The sequence below is a fragment of the Topomyia yanbarensis genome, chromosome 1, assembly GCF_030247195.1.
Source record: "Topomyia yanbarensis strain Yona2022 chromosome 1, ASM3024719v1, whole genome shotgun sequence".
NCBI classification, from domain to species: Eukaryota; Metazoa; Arthropoda; class Insecta; order Diptera; family Culicidae; genus Topomyia; species Topomyia yanbarensis.
Genome location: NC_080670.1, coordinates 169,658,834 through 169,676,026, shown reverse-complemented (window position 1 = coordinate 169,676,026; position 17,193 = coordinate 169,658,834). Strand labels below are relative to the sequence as shown.

Genomic DNA, 17,193 nt, shown 5'->3' with positions numbered 1-17,193 from the left:
CTCTTATACATAAGAAATAGTATAGAAGTCCTACCATCGCGCTATCTGTGCGCCAATACGTTCTTGGATTTCTCAATAATTTAGTATCGCACCTTTCAAGTGTTTATAGGTTTATACACGAAACACAGGAGCAAAACAAAATTTAATAAACAGCTGCTCGAGCTGTCACATATAAAGCGATATTCGCTTTCGTTATCAAATTTCTACATTAATTTCAATCTTCCTGGCGTTTTTATAGAATTTATCGGAATGCATAGAAGTGGTGGAGTGTGTTGCTTGAAACAATTCGTTAAGCATGCTTCGAGCATGGCTGTAAAACAGTCCGGTGCGGTGTCCCAGAACCACTGCATGCAGCTTGTTAGGTAATTATCTGACCTTTTCAATCTATAAATCAATGATAAAGTGTATGTTCCAATTTCGGTACTAGACAGTATGACAAGGAGAACTTTCTCTGTACGTTGCTGCTCAGCAATCCGCACCGTCGCAGTGCTCTTGCCATTAGAGCATTCAATGTTGAAATTGCTCGTATCACCGGTTCTGTGTCCGATGATCGGATTGGACAGATGCGACTAAAATTTTGGGAAGAAACTGTCGATAAATTGTATAAGAATGATTTGAAGCATGTTCCAGATCAGCCGGTGATTCGAGAGATCAAGAAAGCTATCGATGACCACAAGCTTACCAAACGGTACTTTCAACGGATTATCAGTTCTCGACTGAATACTAATTTACGGTTTGTGACGACTAAACAGTTAGAGGAATACGTGGATGACTCCGTTTCCACTGTGCTGTATCTGGTGCTAGAAGCTCACGGGGTAAGAAATGTTCACGCCGATCACGTAGCTTCCCACCTGGGCAAAGCACAGGGAATTATAAATTTGCTGCGATCGATTCCCTGTCAGGAACGGCGAAACGTCGTACCGATACCGCAGGAAATCCTGATGCAGCATGGTGTTAGTCAGGAGCGTGTTCTGCGAAACCAAAAAGACGACAAAGGTGTTGAGGAAGTGGTTTTCCAGCTGGCTGGAGTTGCTCATCGGCATCTTGAGCACGCGCGGAATCTTTGGGGATCGGTTCCGAAACAGGTGAGGCCAGTATTTCTTCCCGCTGTTGCCACGGGGCGGTTTTTGGAACGATTGAGGCGGGCGAATTTTCATCTGACCGACCCGAGGCTGGCGCAAAGTGATTTCCTACTGCCTCTGTTGTATTATTGGAGTTATTTTCGGGGGAAAGTCTAAAAACGCATATGGTTGATATAATTTTAGTGCCTAGTCAAAACCCAATTATGTGATATTTTTCGATTGAAATAATGCGAAAGAATTCCTTGAACGTTTTAGAGAAATGAGCTAGAAGTTCCAGGTACAACCTTGACAATGTTTATGGGAAGATTGGTCTTAAATAACATACCAGAACAGTTTATTCCAGTTAAAGCATGTGTAAGATTTACTATCGTCTTGCGTCTGAAATCAGTAATTCGTTAAAAACTTTGTATTCCTGTATTCGACACTTGTATTCGTTGAATACAAGTTTAAGCGTGTATTATCTGCGAAAAAAGAAACTTATCGAGGTCTGGATCAGATATCAGAAAAATAGGAGATAGTCGGTTTAAAAATGCTTTATTGCAATCACCAATATGAATAAAAATAATCATTTTGTAGGCAGACAAATAGAAATATGTAAAATTTGTCTAAAACAATCCGTTCCGTGCACAAGGTTTAGACGTGCTATTGAAGTATTTGCTGACCCCTCCACCATCCTAAATTGATTGCGTTCAACATCTCATCAGTAATGATTCATTTTGGCGAGTAGCCCTTTCTGTTGATCCTGAATAATATTATCATCCATTTTATAATGTTTCTCGCAAAATTCGTCCAGTCGCTTGCACGCTTCGACGATCATCTCCTCCGGGGCCGTTAGCACAATGCGCATATAGTTCGGATATTCGAAGCACTGTCCAGGGAGACAGAAAACACTCTGCTCCGCGACCAATGCTTGCACGAAGTCCAAATCTGTTTCATACTCCGGGAATCGGTCGATTTCGATACCAATCATCATATACATTGCTCCACCGGGCATTATCGGACGAAGACCACGGATCTGCTTGATGGCTTTATAAGCTAACTCGGCATGACGCTGTTAAAGTAAACTACATTAATTATCACTGAAATTGCCAAGTTACTGCTACTTACATAGAGAGTTGAAACCAAATTATCGTAGAATGCGGACGGTGTGTTCCTTAAAATGTCGGGAATGGCACCCTGAACCATTGTATTGGCTCCCAGGATCCGAGCCGAGAGATTAGCCAGCCCCTTGCGCACATCTTTAAAATGATTATCTCGATCATGAATTATTATCCAACCCATTCGCCAACCGGGAACGAGGAAGCGTTTGGTCAGCCCACCGCACGATAGCACGGGTACTTTCTCAGATAGCGAGCTGACCGAGTAGAACTCGTGACCCGGGAAAACAAAGTGTTCATAGATTTCGTCCGCTATTATTGGCAGATAATGTTTTTCCGCGATATTTATAATCGCCTTCAAGTGGCTCTTGCTGAACACGCTTCCACACGGATTGCTTGGATTTGTGACAATCAAAGCGGCCGTATTGCTGTCAATCAGTGTTTCCAGTTGTATCAAATCTACCTCCCAGTTCTGCTCCGGCATCAAATCATAGTAGCGGCATTCAACGCCAAACCCTTCTGCCAGGGTGCGATATATTGAAAATCCCGGTTTCGGTATCAGGATGTTCTGACCCGGTCCAGCTAGGACCGACAGGCAGAGATCCAGGGAGCAACTGCAGCCACTGCAAAGAATGACATCGTTCGGTGTTACCGCGCCCTGATGGGCAACGTACTCCGCAACTGCTTCACGTGCCGCGGGAAAACCGTTGCTGGGACCGTAACCGTTGCACGAGCCGTCCTCAATTGCCCGCCGTACTGCGTCGATGATTTCCGGGGCTGGTTTGAGATTTCCAAATGTGGTCGGGTCACCTGAAGAGAAAGTGGACAAAAATTCGGTGTTATAGTATTTATAATATTTTTTTTAGATGATCAAGCATATGAAAACTCAATCATTAAAAGAGCAACTAGTCTACTTGTTGTCTGTCTGCGCTACAATGATACAGCACGATTTTCTAAACCTCCCAGTAGCATCAGTCATCGACTAATTTCCATTTCTACAGCCGCTCTTAGGTAATTTCCATAACTAGATTTGTCGGCCAACGTTGGCGTTCTATAGTTGAATAATGCCGATTTCGGTTTTAGATCAGAGTCGCCCTAGGTTCGCTCTAATATTTACAAAATCCATACAAAAGTGACAGCTCAGAGCGAACCTAGAGCGACTCCGTTCTAAAAACGAAATCAGCATAAGTTACACATTGAACAGGTATCTGTAACCTAGAGACTAGTTACTATTTTTCCTACGACATAAACAACTTGTCAAACACTATCGGTCGAGTCTGTGAAATACTTCCGAGTTTTGAAGGCTGGTTTTCATATACTATAAAATGTTTTCAACATCATTTTGAATAACAACAACAAAATACTTGTCCCATGTACTAATGACCGATATATCTCGACTAAGGTCAACACTTTTCCACCTACCCTTTGCAAGCTCTGGCTGGTGACTCATACGTTGTTTATGTTTGTAAGTACGAAGTTTAAAAGCGTTTCAAGCCTTAAAGATTGCTAATTGCCAAAGTCGTAATTTTCTACATTAATTTCCATCTAAATTAAGCGACCCCCTGAAGGAGACGCATGGTACAGTGTCATTTTGCCATGAACTCATAGTCCACACGAACTTCGCGCGTTGAAGCTTTCACAAGCCGATAACGCCGTTTGCAGGACGGCGAGCTTTCCCAAGCGACGAACCCGTTCGCGGTTCATAAAATGACGTGCCCGCTCGGTTGCTTGCTCGCGATTGGTCGGCGAATGGGTGGCTCGTCTCATATTCAACCAATCGCGGTAATGGTCGTTTATTTTTGTCCGTTTAAATACTGTGTTACCAGGTGAAGTTGACGAATCACTGTTGAAGCCACGCGTTTCGCAAGGATGCGGGTGAAGAAGAAATGAATGAATAATGTTGCAGAAACAAACATGCGAAATGCGTGGTGGTTAAGAAAATATTACCATATATGCAAATTGAAAATAAATTTGTTTTTGTTTTGTTTATACCGCGAATTATTAGGAATTGACGCATATGGAAAGCAACGAATCACACGATTATACCAGACGGCGAAAGAAGAGTGGTGCGATTCGCGGTGGCGTGTTTTTGTTGACAATAATTTGTTCAAACGTAGTTGGTACCGGTCATTCCTGAATAATTTACAATAGTACAAATAAATCACCTATGCGGTTGTTCGACGTATCATTTTACATACTCGATTTCTTCAACTAGTTCTCGTTGTATCGGTACGATAGGTAGCCTCGAGCCTGTTGCTAACGTGAGGGAACGCGTTTCTGACAAAATATATCGCAATCTACGAAATGAAACTGCTAATGTTTGATGTACATTTTCTTTTACGGTACGTAAAAAGTAACTCACATATAAATCACGCCATTCTAAAAATCAATTACTACCGTTCTTTCTTTTCATAGCAATATTATCTCGAAACACTACTCCCGTATGTAATTTGCCGCCCTCGTTTAAATATTCCCCAAAGAAATGTTTTGAACGATTTGTCCATTAATTCTGATTTATCGAAAGGATGCTTGTCGAACAATTCCACCTCGTTGTGTTTAGAGTAAACTTTAACGTTGTCCTAACAATTTCTCTTAATTTTATGAACCGTCAAGCTAACTTTTACTCGGATTGGACGCTACCCAAAGCTTTATTTAATAAACTCGCGGAGCGGCTTTTCTGACTGGGTTTCCGAGATTCAACAGAAATTGTATTTCATTAATTTATGTGGTCCTATGTGTATTCTAAATTTAATCTGCTGTTTCAAAAGTCGAAATAAAAAGATTAAAAGTTTGCTGAAACATAAACGGATTTGGTATACATGATCAGTACAGATTTAGCCATCGACTGGGTGCTATCAGTCTTCGGTTGTAGTAGAATGTGAGGATGCGAACGGATCTGGGCGTGAAAACACTACCGTAAAGATGAATGGTTGAACGGAGATCAGTCCCAATACGACTTTAATTTGATTAGTGTAGTGTCGATGAACTACTACTAATAGTCCGATATCAAGAAGAGAAAATACTTTCCTTGATCTATACCAGCGGTTATCAACCTTTTTCGTACCACGGACCCCTTAAAAATCGCCCTGGCTTGCTGCGGACCTCCTCAGATAAACATCGATTTTGTATGCTATCAATATGTTATTTTCAGTTTGTTAGGAAACAAGACTTGAAATTTCAATCTGCACTCGGAAATCATATTTTTCTTCGCGGACCCCCAGCAACGACTTCACGACCCTCTAGGGGTTCGCGGACCCAGGTTGAGAAATCACTGGTCTATATCATATCGCGTTATCATAACTATTTGTCCATATAGCGCGATGATAAACTCGGTGAATTTTTAAAAGTTTAGAGGAACCTTGGGCTATTCGAACCTACATAAGCGAACTGCCCTTTTAGATGGATAGATGTGAAAGAATTTATCGGTCAAATATCCTAATTGTTAGTTTGAAATCATAGCTATATTTTGGTGCCAAAAAAATTATTTGCATTACTCCATGGCAGCGATAGGCGACTATTTACAAAGCTACGTTTTTCCATCCTTTTACAATGTAGGGGTAATGCGGACCTCGCTACGAGTCAATTCAGACCGTCAATTCTTTTATTTTTTTACAATGGAATCTTGCATCTTGCAAATATTTGTGTTCTCACCCAAACAAAAACAATTCCTCACCCAAACAAATAGGAGCCTCAAGCTTTCAAAAACACTTACCTGTTATTTGTTCTCTTTTAATTGTTTCTTTTATCACGGTTTTACCATTAAAGGGCGAACACGAAATTATTGCGACACATTCAACAGGGCATAACTTTTTTACTATTGGGTAAAAATCAACCAAATTTTGCACACTTTCTCATTGATGTGTATTGTTTACATGCTGTCAAACTCGAAGTCGTGTTTTTCGATTCAACGAAAATGGAGGTGAACCAACGCGAGTCGAGAGAACAAATTATTTCCAAACACCTGGAATTTCCTGACCTGTCGCACCGGCAGTTCACTCAAAAAAAGTAAATGTTATGCCTATTGATTTTATACATAGATTGTTGCAATTAGACACTATTTGTTGGCACATAAACCTAATGTGTGTATTTACAAGAAATATTAATCTTACATTCACATTTCATAACTATTAGGCACATAAAACCCCATTCTATAACAATATGCACATATAACTTATGTGTGTACATACATAGTTTATACAGTTGACACATGGAAGGTATGTGTGCGCATGATAACAATAGCATTTCTTCTTCATATGAATTTTAAGCGGTTTGAAGCAAATAGAATTAACGTTTGGATTTTTTTCAGTGTTGGGAAAAATGTTGAACATTCACCATTCAACCGTCTCCAGAGTGTTGAAGCGGTTCCAGGAGCGGTTGACGTTGGACCACGGCAAAGGAGCTGGAAAAACCGGGACCGGAGAACAAAAAGACGGAGGGAAAGGTGAAGCGGATGATTAAAGCAAATCCCAACGTCTCAAGCCGTGATTTAGCTAAAAAGATCGGCATGTCGCAGAGCTACGTCCAGAATGCAAAGAAGAGAGCTGGACTACATACATACAAGGTACAGAACCTTCCAAACCGCGATGAGCGGCAACAATCGACGGCTAAAACTCGGGCACGAAAGCTCTACGAAAAGATGCTGACGAAATATGGCTGTTGTGTGATGGACGACGAAAGCCGATATTAAGCAAATTCCGGGGTTGGAGTTTTTCACCGGCAAGAGCAAGTTCTATGTGGACGACAATTTTAAGTTCGTGAAGTTCGCCTCCAAATATCTCATTTGGTAAGCCATCTGCTCTTGCGGACTGAGGAGTGAGCCTTTCGTGACAAAGGGCACAGTAAATGGCGAGATCTACAAATCTGAGTGCCTCGAGAAGCGCCTTTTGCCGTTCTTGCAGCAGCACGACGAAGCTCCGCTATTTTGGCCAGATTTGGCATCATGTCACTATTCTAAAAGTGTCCTGGAGTGGTATGAGGCCAATTCTGTCCATTTTGTTCCAAAGGACATGAATCCGCCAAACTGTCCGGAGCTGCGCCCGGTGGAACAGTACTGGGCAATGATGTAGCGGAAACTTCGGAAGAGCAAGAAGACAGTCAAAGACGAGAAGGACATTGTATATGTTCTAAAATCGGGCGATTATAAACCCTGACCTAGAAGCAAAGTAGGTTTATCTACAAAACGGGTTTGGGTCATTTGGCATAATGTCATGTGGCATAATGTACATTTGGCATATTTTTTTTTAGAATTGATCACACTGAAGGTGTGGCATAACGGACATTTGGTATAATTGATTTTATCGCCAGTATAGCGGTCATTTGGCATAATTTTGAGAAGTAATCACACTGAAGGTCAGTTGCCAGTTTTCTATCTACAGGGAAGCAGACAAAATTTTAGACTGTGTGAGAAGTAACGTCATTCGGAATAATTTTGAGCTGTGTTTTTCAGTATGAATATTTTTATGTTAAGGAAAACCAGTAACTTAGCATAACAGTCCTTGTGCATAGGTATATTTATTGATAAAGTTATTAATTACCAGGAGGTTTTTAGAGTAAATCCTTATAAATTCATTATTTCCTCCACTCATTCGTTTTCGCCTTGAGATTGAGAACGACATTAGTCCTTTCGATATTGCACATAGTGCTGGGCAAACGAAAATACACTAGTAGCGATATTTACTTGTCGTTGTTCGATTTGGCGGAATTACGAGCTAACGATGAAATTTGACGACTGAAGCACTATTAGTGTGCATATTACCCGTGTAGTCGCGCTTATGGTCTTTCAGAGCAGCGTGTACTCAGTGCACTAGCGCGACTGCCGGAAGGTTAAATGAAAAATTAAAATGAGAATCAAAATTACTGATTTAAAATTAAAACGAGATTTAATTTTCGTATTGTCATAGAAAAACGAAAGACGCTACTTATGCTACTCGCTTCAGGAGAATTGATAGAAGAAGGGGCGTTGTGTTTATTGTTTTGCTTTGTATGTATTTAGTAACGAAGGAGGCAGCGCAAAGGCAATCCATTGGGTTTCATCGTTCATTGACTGGATATGAGTTTTAATCGGGCGGGGTTGAGGACAGTTTGATGGGTTCATGCCATTCGGCACTAAATCCACCCGAATTTCCTGCATAGCACTCCTGTGCGGATTTGGAATAGTGACATAACGCCAAATCAGATCGAAACAACGGTTTTTGATCATGCCCTCTCAAAAACGGCAAAAGCCTTAAATCTCATCATACTTGGTGCCTCTGGTCACAAATGGTTTGTCTGACCTGAAGCAAGCAAACGTGGTTGCTAGTGATCAGCTCTTCACGTTGGAGTACCACGTATATTTATCTTCACGAAACATTGAGAATGATGGCGTGGTCACTGCGTCTTGTCTGAACGCCGAAGATTTTCTGAAGTCAGGAGTTGGCCGTTTCAAGGAGTTCTTGCTTTAGCCAGTAAAGAAACTTAAATGCGGGCAATTGCGTTCAGCATCGTTTGTAGATGGCAGGCAGACTTACTTCCAAGCAGACTCTTTTCGAGTGACTTTTGACATTGTGAACTGTATTTTCAAAGCTTTCGATATTTCTAATCTTATTAAGTCACTGTAGTTTTTCTTGCAAGACCTAGTCTGTACCCAAGCAGAGACATATTCACAGGGTCAATGAAATTGAAAATGAATGGAAAAGATTGAGCAGCTTCCACCTTCAAACTTTTCGCAAATTAGCAGTTCTGGAAAGCATAATATTCTTATTTCGTGGATCACCCCTAGCTACTATTCCGTTTTTTTATACAGCTCAGCTGAAATGGCACAAAAAATAACTACAATAGCAGTGTCTGCTATATCTATTCAATGCAATCACTCTAATGGTATGATTTGAATTAACTCAAATGTGAATATTATACATTTTTCAGCCCAGATTTTTCATTGTATTAGGGGAGCCCGGGGCTAGTTGGCGGTTGGGGTAAGTTGGCAGAATCCCTTTTTCTCCGTTTCTATTAGACATATAGCGCTACCTTTCGCTGTGTACTTCAAGTTATGTGAAACCCATTATTCAATGTGTTTTTGTTGAAAATCATTTTGTTTTGTATAAGTTCTGGGCGATATTGTGTTTTCGATCATACGAAGTAAATTTTCTAAATTTTAAGCACTTTGTGTTATTTAGGGTGATCTTCAATCTATTTCCCGAATGATTATATTTTTCGATAGTACTGAAAAGAGCTTTCAGTATCCGTATAGATATTACATCTATCCACGAATTAAAGTGATTTTTAAATAGTTTTTTTTTATAAAATAAGCGGTTGGGGTAAGTTTACTGTGACGCACGCGGGGTAGATTGGCGGTACTATGCACAGTTCAAAAATGGTCATCAAAATTTTTATTTTTGGAATTCACTCCAAAGTAAGAAAATCTTTTTCTTGTGTATCTCGTCAATGCAGGGGATATTAACTTCACGCGCGGCAAAGTCAAAATGCCGGGGTCTAGAGACTGAAATATATTGGCAAATGTCGATTAATGTACAGTTTTATTGAAAAGCATCCAGCACGTTCCGTAAGGACCCTTGATGTAATTGAATCTCCATTTGATTGCTTATTTTCTGGCGTATCCGTACATACCGCCAACTTACTCCGAGGCCGGGCTAGGTTGGCGGGTTTTCCGCCATTTTTGTTAATAAAAACAAAGACAATATTGCCAAAAGTCTGCCCGTTCATACCACCAAAGTGGTAAAAAAATGGAAACTGAAAACACCGCCAACTAGCCCCGGTCTCTCCTACTTCTTAGGAACGAAGTAACGATGTTGGCACCTATTCAAGCGCAATAGTGACAGTTAACCGAGTTATCAACGAAATAGTGTGACATCCTGACCAATGAGATTAATAAGGGCTCGAAAAGATTGGCGAGTGGGCTGTGATTGAAAATATTGCTGTTTTTTTCCTGGAGAGAGTATTTTCTCGAATATAAGTTTTTAAAAGATTGTACATTAAAATAACTAAGATCTTATTCAGTAAAACGTCAATACGTGCCGCTATTTAGTGCTGTGTGGATTCTACAATTTGAAGTCGCGGTAGTGGGTGGTCCTTCGTCTAGCTAAGCTATCGCATCACCCGCTGAAAGGAAAGGTTGGAGCAGATTCTGGAGCAGGTACACAATAAAGCTCGAAAGTCGAGGAAAGTGGTAGCAGCAAAGAAATCAGTAAGATCATTCAAATTTCTATCTAGCGGAGCTATCAGGAATCAGTAGCGACTGGCTCAGCATAACTAAACAAACAAGTGAACGGATAATCCATTAAATTTAGTACCGTTTGATGTTTGAGATGTCCAAAATATTTTCCGGCAAATGCAGTCGTGATTGTGATTTTATTGATTTTCATCTAGGGTTACTGCGCCCTAGTTCATCTTAGCCCCTCTATTCATCCTACTCATTTGAACACATTAGTTAGAGCAGTGTCTGCTATCTCTATTCTATTTGTTTATTTGTTTTTTTTTAGTAGGGAAAAGCCTCCTGGAGCTGAAATTCTTGCAACCTTCCAACATCGCTCTCCAGACGGCATAAAACCATCTTTTATATCAACAGATTACACATTTCCAAATGATACATTTCATTGACCAATACTATACAATTAATATTAACAGAACATCATTTATATCTAAGAACTAGGACTAGAGCTATGACTATCGAGACAGAGAGCTTAGAAATAATCGTTTTACAGCACTACGTGACAGGTGAAAATCGAAAACATTGGAACACCGATTGAATAGACGACACATGCTAATGAACTGCTGATTATAGCCGTAATTAGTTCTGGCGCGAGGGATTCTTAAAAATGAATAAAATCTAAGAATACGACGATGTATGTCAAAATCCACAAGTTGCAGAGGATCAGAACGATCGATTCTTGATTGAAACAGATCCGTAATGAAAACTGTCTTAGCAACGTCTCGACGAACAGACAGCAAATAAAGGTCGATAAGTTGACAACGGTCTTAGCAACACGGTAAGTTTAGCGGGTCCCTCCATGGTAGCTTACGAAGTGCAAAGTGAACAAACTTGCGTTGAATAGCTTCAATAGGCTGGACATCGATTTGGTAATGAGGTGACCCAACTACTGCTGCATATGCGAGAGTAGAGCGAACCAGAGCACAATAAAGTGCTTTCAAGCAATGTGTATCGCTGAAGTTTTTAGTAACTCGAAAAATGAATCCAAGGAGCTTGGAGGCCTTTGAAATGACGTATTCCATATGATCCTTAAAATTTAGTTTGGACTCTAGAATAACTCCTAAGTCCTTTACAGAAGATTCACGCTTAATAATATTTTTCGAAATATTGTTGTCGTTTGTAATTATCGAGTGTTTGCGGGTGAACGAGATAACAGAACACTTTGAAGCATTCAAAACCACCTTATTCACTGTGCACCAATTAGTGAATATATCTAACTGTGATTGTAAGAATTCAGTGTCTTCAGCATTTTTGATTAGATGGTATAACTTAGTCATCGGCGAATGGTAGTTTCAGACAATTTACTGAGAGATTCAAATCGTTGAGGTAGAGCAGAAATATAAATGGCCCAAGATGACTGCCTTGAGGAACTCCAGAGCTGACAGCGAAATAAGCAGTGATGCAGTCTCCAATTTTTACAGCCATTTAGCGACCGGTAAGGTATGACTGAAGCCAACCCAATAAAGATCCACTGAATCCGAGCCTATATAACTTGGCAACAGTTATTCTATGGTTCATCTTATCAAAGGCTGCCGAGAAATCGGTGTATATAGCGTCAATCTGTTGACGATTTCCGTGCTGAGTCTCTGATACGTAATTAGAGCAGTTGTGAGTAATGAAATCTAGAACGATTATTTCAAAGAGCTTCGATACAGCACACAATGAGGCAATCCCGCGATAATTAGAGAGAACGGATTTGTTGCCCTTTTTAAATACTGGGAAGATATACGACTTCTTCCATGTATCAGGGAAAGCTCCAGACTGTAGAGAGCTGTTGAACATGATTGGTAATGGTATCAGGAGACTGCTAGAACAGTTCTTCAGTACTACAGATGGAATTCCATCGGGATCATGTAATAATAGGATGGGATCCAATTGCAGAACGAACAGGGACGTTTCTGGCAGCCTCAGAAACCTGTTCAGTGGTTAATGCTTCTTCAGTGAAAACGCTGCTGAAGTGCGTTCGGACTAAGCTGCATATGTCGGGCAAAGTAGATGATTGAACGTCATCAAGTATCATGTGAGTTGGTAGTCCAGTTTCGTTTCTCTGTTCGTTGACGTGATTCCAGAAGCTTTTAGGGTTAGTTTTCAGATTATTCTGGATGCGACGAAGGTAGGCATCGATGCATTAGCTGAAATAGTTGGAAGCATTTTACATTTTTCAGGCAAAATTTTTAGCTGCATTGCTCCTGAGGAACAACTGATACCTATTTAAGCGCAATCCAGTCACTCTAAGTCGAGCTCTCAACAAAATAGTGTGACATCCTGACTAATGAGATGGATAAGGGCTCGTCTACCCTATTAGATTTGTTTCACGTTAGAGTACTTGAGACCAAATTTTTAGGGCGAATTTCCGCAGACCAAACGACAATGCAATGTAATTGTACACCACGTTCAGGCCTCTAAGTTTGCGAGCGAAACCGTCAGATATTTATGCGATATATTGAAAATCCTGACTCATTACCAGGGTAGTCTATTCAAACCTGCGTTTTGATGTAACTAACATAACTTTGAACAATGCCCGAATAGAAATGTGCTGTAACAAAATTATGATTTTCACTGTGACAGTACAGTAATTTTAAAATAATTTTCAATAAATTCAATTCAATAATTTCAATAACTTGCTACAATACAAAAACAATAAACTTCAACGTTTCTACGATAAATTTCAATGTAAAATTGACTTTTACAGTAAAAAGCGGGAGGTGTTATTTATCTTAACATTAAAAAGTTATCAAATCCCCATCAAATTGAAGCGGTCGGTACGGCTGTCCACGTTTCTTCGTTATGCAAGATTCATTATCGTATAATTTTGAATCATCTTCATTTTGTACACTGTAAAGTTGGCCTGGCCGCTTTATTGATTGTGTCACATATCATATGTGCCTCAGACATTAGTATCGACAAGAAAAATTGTCTTCAATTTTCCAGGATCCCTACATGTATTGACTGTGTATGTGTAGACTAGCCTAGATACTGACATCTTTTCTCTGCATGCATCTCGGGTTTCGATCTTCAGATCATCTTGATCTGTGGCCAAAAAAAATGGTTTTGAGAGGACTAAAATATATTCGAAACAAGAGATTTTTATCGCTATTTAAGAACTCACAAGTTTAATTCATCCAAACTATTTTGACACTGAATTCTAAAAACAGTACACAGTTCTGCCCCTTCTTTGGTATGGAGTCAGCGTTAATGTCGATTATACACAGATTTTTTTTCGAAAATACGTTTTTGTTCGAAATAAATGACCTAATGGTTTAATCGGATCAATGTTTGATGGAATCATTTTTAAATGTTACTCTACCGTTAATAATTTGATAGTAGCTTTTCACTGTGACAACTTTAAGACGTTTCAGTCCCTGCTCGATATCATCCGTGAAAAGAAATTCAAGACGTTGCAAATTGCCATTTAGGACGAAAGGAATGATTCAGTAGACACTGCGCAAAATGAACCGGTTCTCCGAAGGAGTGTACCCAAATGACTGGTAACAATTCGCCAACCGGTCTCGTGTTGTATTTGCGAGGCAAATATTTAAGCAGAGATATGTTGCCAAAATTGTCTTTTCAGTATTTGTTTTTTATAGTTTCTTCGTTTGTCCGCTGATTTTCGAGGTGTCGGGAATGCGCAAACAAAAATGTTGATAATTATATCTCGGCTCGTGCAACAGGTTTTATTTTTTTAATAGAAATTTGCATGGTCTGTGCAGATGAGTTTCGGCTAGCAAATGCAGGATCATCTTTGAATCTAGTTTGTAGATTAAGGATTGGGCAATCAATGTCATGTCTCCCAAATAGGTATGTGAGTTATTCAATTTTCTAAAGCGATTTGAATAATTGAGACCACTCACTATTGATACATATGAAAAAAATGAGAGCTTTTCCGGCGTCGACGGTAAAACATGATGATGAGTTATGTTCTATCAAAGACCATGCGGTAGACTTGGGTGCAACGCCCAACTCCTACTTAGCAAAAGGCAAATGACTCTTCCCATTTCCTTTCGATCATGTCCATATGAGCCTGCCTAGTCCTAGTTTTCCGTTCTAAGTTTATAACTGATTCGCTCTAGAATACCTATCCGTCTTTCAATTTCATTGCTTTCGTTTCTCTTAGTCTTAAATTTGCCGAAAATAGCCAACAAAATCGATACAAATTAATGATTTATATTAGACTATGTGGTAAATACTTTCTATATAAATACGTCGACGCAAACCTCATTCAAAACTGGGTGTAAGAGGTCTATCTTTTCTTTACACTACACGATATCGATTATAACCTAACATCTAGGAATTGTATGAAGGGTTTATTGTTCCCTTATTCATCTCATAAGTAGAAAAATCTCATTATTTATTTGATAACACGGGCTACAAGTATTGGATTTTGTTTAAATCATTGTTTCGATTATAAGTATTAATCAAATAACAAAACTCATGTGAAAAATCTAAAATAAGCGTATTTGATCCAATCACAAATTCAAATAGTGTTCCTCTTTTTATCCTACCATTTGAATTGATGCATTAATAAAAGTAGGGTTCCGCATGTTGAAACGAAAGTTTTTTGTAAACAAATAAAGCTTCTAGATGAATTAAGGAGCCGTTACCCTTTAACCAAATGAGTAATGCATAACCGGAACAACCATTTTAAAAAATTCTGTTGCGCTGCGTTTTCACGAAAACAGCATTAATTTGATGCGCAATCCCTCCAGAAAATCCAGAATGTTCCAATGCCTGTCCGACTCGAAGATCTGTCAGCGAAAACCTGCCTACCCGTCGTCGACGAGACCCCCAACTTATTTACTATACGTGTATATTGAAAACTGCGTGAAACCGGTCGCAAACGGCACTATCTACATACATTAAATATGCGCATACATGCGGCCGGAGACTTCGATGCGGCAGCTACTTAGCAAACAAGTTCCCGAAAGACCAGCTGCTCTGCTGCTTACTTACCGATGGAGAGGGCAATCAGTTGCTTGTCCGGGTTCGGCACAATCTTCAGTCCCTCGACAATGGCACGGATCGGATTGTGGGTGAGCCGGGCAAAGTCAGATATTCGTACATTCCAACTGGTACGAGTGCTTTTGACTGGGGTGTAAGTTTTCAACTGAATCGCTGTAAGGTCTTTCAAATCTTTCATAGTCACCAACGCAGTTTTGGGTAATTCTTCCACCGACCGGAGATACACGAAGAACTGATTACGTACTTCAACGGAAACTCTGTCACTTCTGTCAATTTGATGGATTGTTTTGTAACATTCGCTACTCTTCCAGTGTTCTTTATCCGGCAGCTACAGCCGCTTTTCTCCTGCTCGAGCCACTTGATGGATTACTATTTTATCCAAAACACTTCAACGTCCGGCACTTCTCGACTAGTTGAGAAGATTTTTAGCATTTTATTAATCCTCGCTGTTTGACACACTGCTGCCTTCTTGCTGAATGTACTTATATTTCTCTGTGCTGGCACTTCCGCCAGGGTTTACGACTTTATACGACTTGTTTCTGTAATGGGTTCCAGTTTCGAACTAATCCGTAGATCTGAGCTGGGACGCTTTTATAAAGGTTGCGGTCAAACAGGCTACAGTTGAATTTGCATCTGCTATTGATAGTCTTGTTATTCCGTGGCTGGATGCCCGGCAACAGAGCTTTGCGGGGGCAGGTTTCAGCAAAAATAAGCTTCTTTTAGTTTAGCAAATATTGACAAATTTTTGCTTTCGTGATCACAGGTTACGCCTTTAATTTCTGGCGTTGATTTAATGCTGATATCAATGTATTGTTGGAATGCCTATCGTCAGATTCATGAATACTCGTAAATTTGCAGTTAGTGCTGTACTGTTGTAAAACCATGAATGAGCGTGGTTATAGAAAAAAATTTCAATCGGAAAATATTAATCGAAAAATATTGACCATCAAGAATGTAGTCGGTTATTTGGCATTAATTAATAATTTTCAAACGGGTTTTTACATCGTTTCCATGAAGCAGTAGAATAACAAAACTAGCGTGAATAATGTAAAAATGTGGTTCAACAAAGTGAAAATTCGAATGCAACGCCCCCGTTTATCACCTTATCATGAATTAGGGATCAGTAGTCCTATCAAATGTTCCGCTTAGCAAGCTAGTACCAGTTTGCTTACCAAATGAACGAAAATAGTCCTGCATGACAATTATCGAATGAAAATCCATCGCAAGGATAATGCAACTGGCGCTTTTCCTAACAGCGAAGATGATAATACATCCTACGTGTTAATTAAAGAAAACCTGGGGAAAGAGAAGTTAACAAATCGATAAGAGACTGGGTTCTTGCAATGCTCAATGGTGGAGTAATCACAGCCATATTGGGAAAACAAGAGCAGTAGATATTTTATTTTATATTCCAAAACTGTCCGTTTATTGATCGTGCTTATTTATTTTTATGCGATTCATGGACAAAGCTAACCATCTAACTCTTTCCATTGACTTGCATCTCAATCACTCTGTCAGTGAATTGCACTTACAACTTTTAGAAGAAGTTTTTTGCTATGAAAGTTGTAACTATACACTCCAATAAGTATCAAAGATAGTTTTTTTAATGACTCGTAACTCTTTAAAATATCGTGTCCAATTCACTCTGTCAATTCTTTTGGCAGATTCGAGATTAGCTCGCCCATCTCTACTATCGACAGCAGAAAAACACCAAACAAATGACAGCATCTTTCATTACGTAAACGGTGCCATAAGCGTCCTTGTCCGGTGGTTCACCAAAGATCGCCTAGAAATCGCTCTTCTACAGGAGCCACACCAAATAAACACAAAATATTTGGCTTAAATTCCTCAC

General features: G+C 39.7%; 2 protein-coding genes across 2 annotated transcripts; one reads left to right on the top strand and one right to left on the bottom strand.

Annotated features, from left to right (window-relative positions):
• The first annotated feature begins 131 nt into the window (after positions 1–131).
• Positions 132–1,514, top strand: LOC131680942 (NADH dehydrogenase (ubiquinone) complex I, assembly factor 6 homolog). The gene is made up of 2 exons (XM_058961662.1): positions 132–362; positions 428–1,514. Exons 1-2 carry the CDS (start codon positions 250–252, stop codon positions 1,236–1,238), a joined length of 924 nt encoding a protein of 307 aa, XP_058817645.1. The 5' UTR covers positions 132–249; the 3' UTR covers positions 1,239–1,514.
• Positions 1,515–1,597: 83 nt separating this feature from the next.
• LOC131680932 (tyrosine aminotransferase) lies at positions 1,598–15,893 on the bottom strand. The gene is made up of 3 exons (XM_058961652.1): positions 15,333–15,893; positions 2,190–2,989; positions 1,598–2,133 (listed from the first exon to the last, which is right to left on the bottom strand). The coding sequence occupies exons 1-3, from the start codon at positions 15,517–15,519 to the stop codon at positions 1,783–1,785; spliced, it is 1,338 nt and encodes a 445-aa protein (XP_058817635.1). The 5' UTR covers positions 15,520–15,893; the 3' UTR covers positions 1,598–1,782.
• Positions 15,894–17,193: the final 1,300 nt, after the last annotated feature.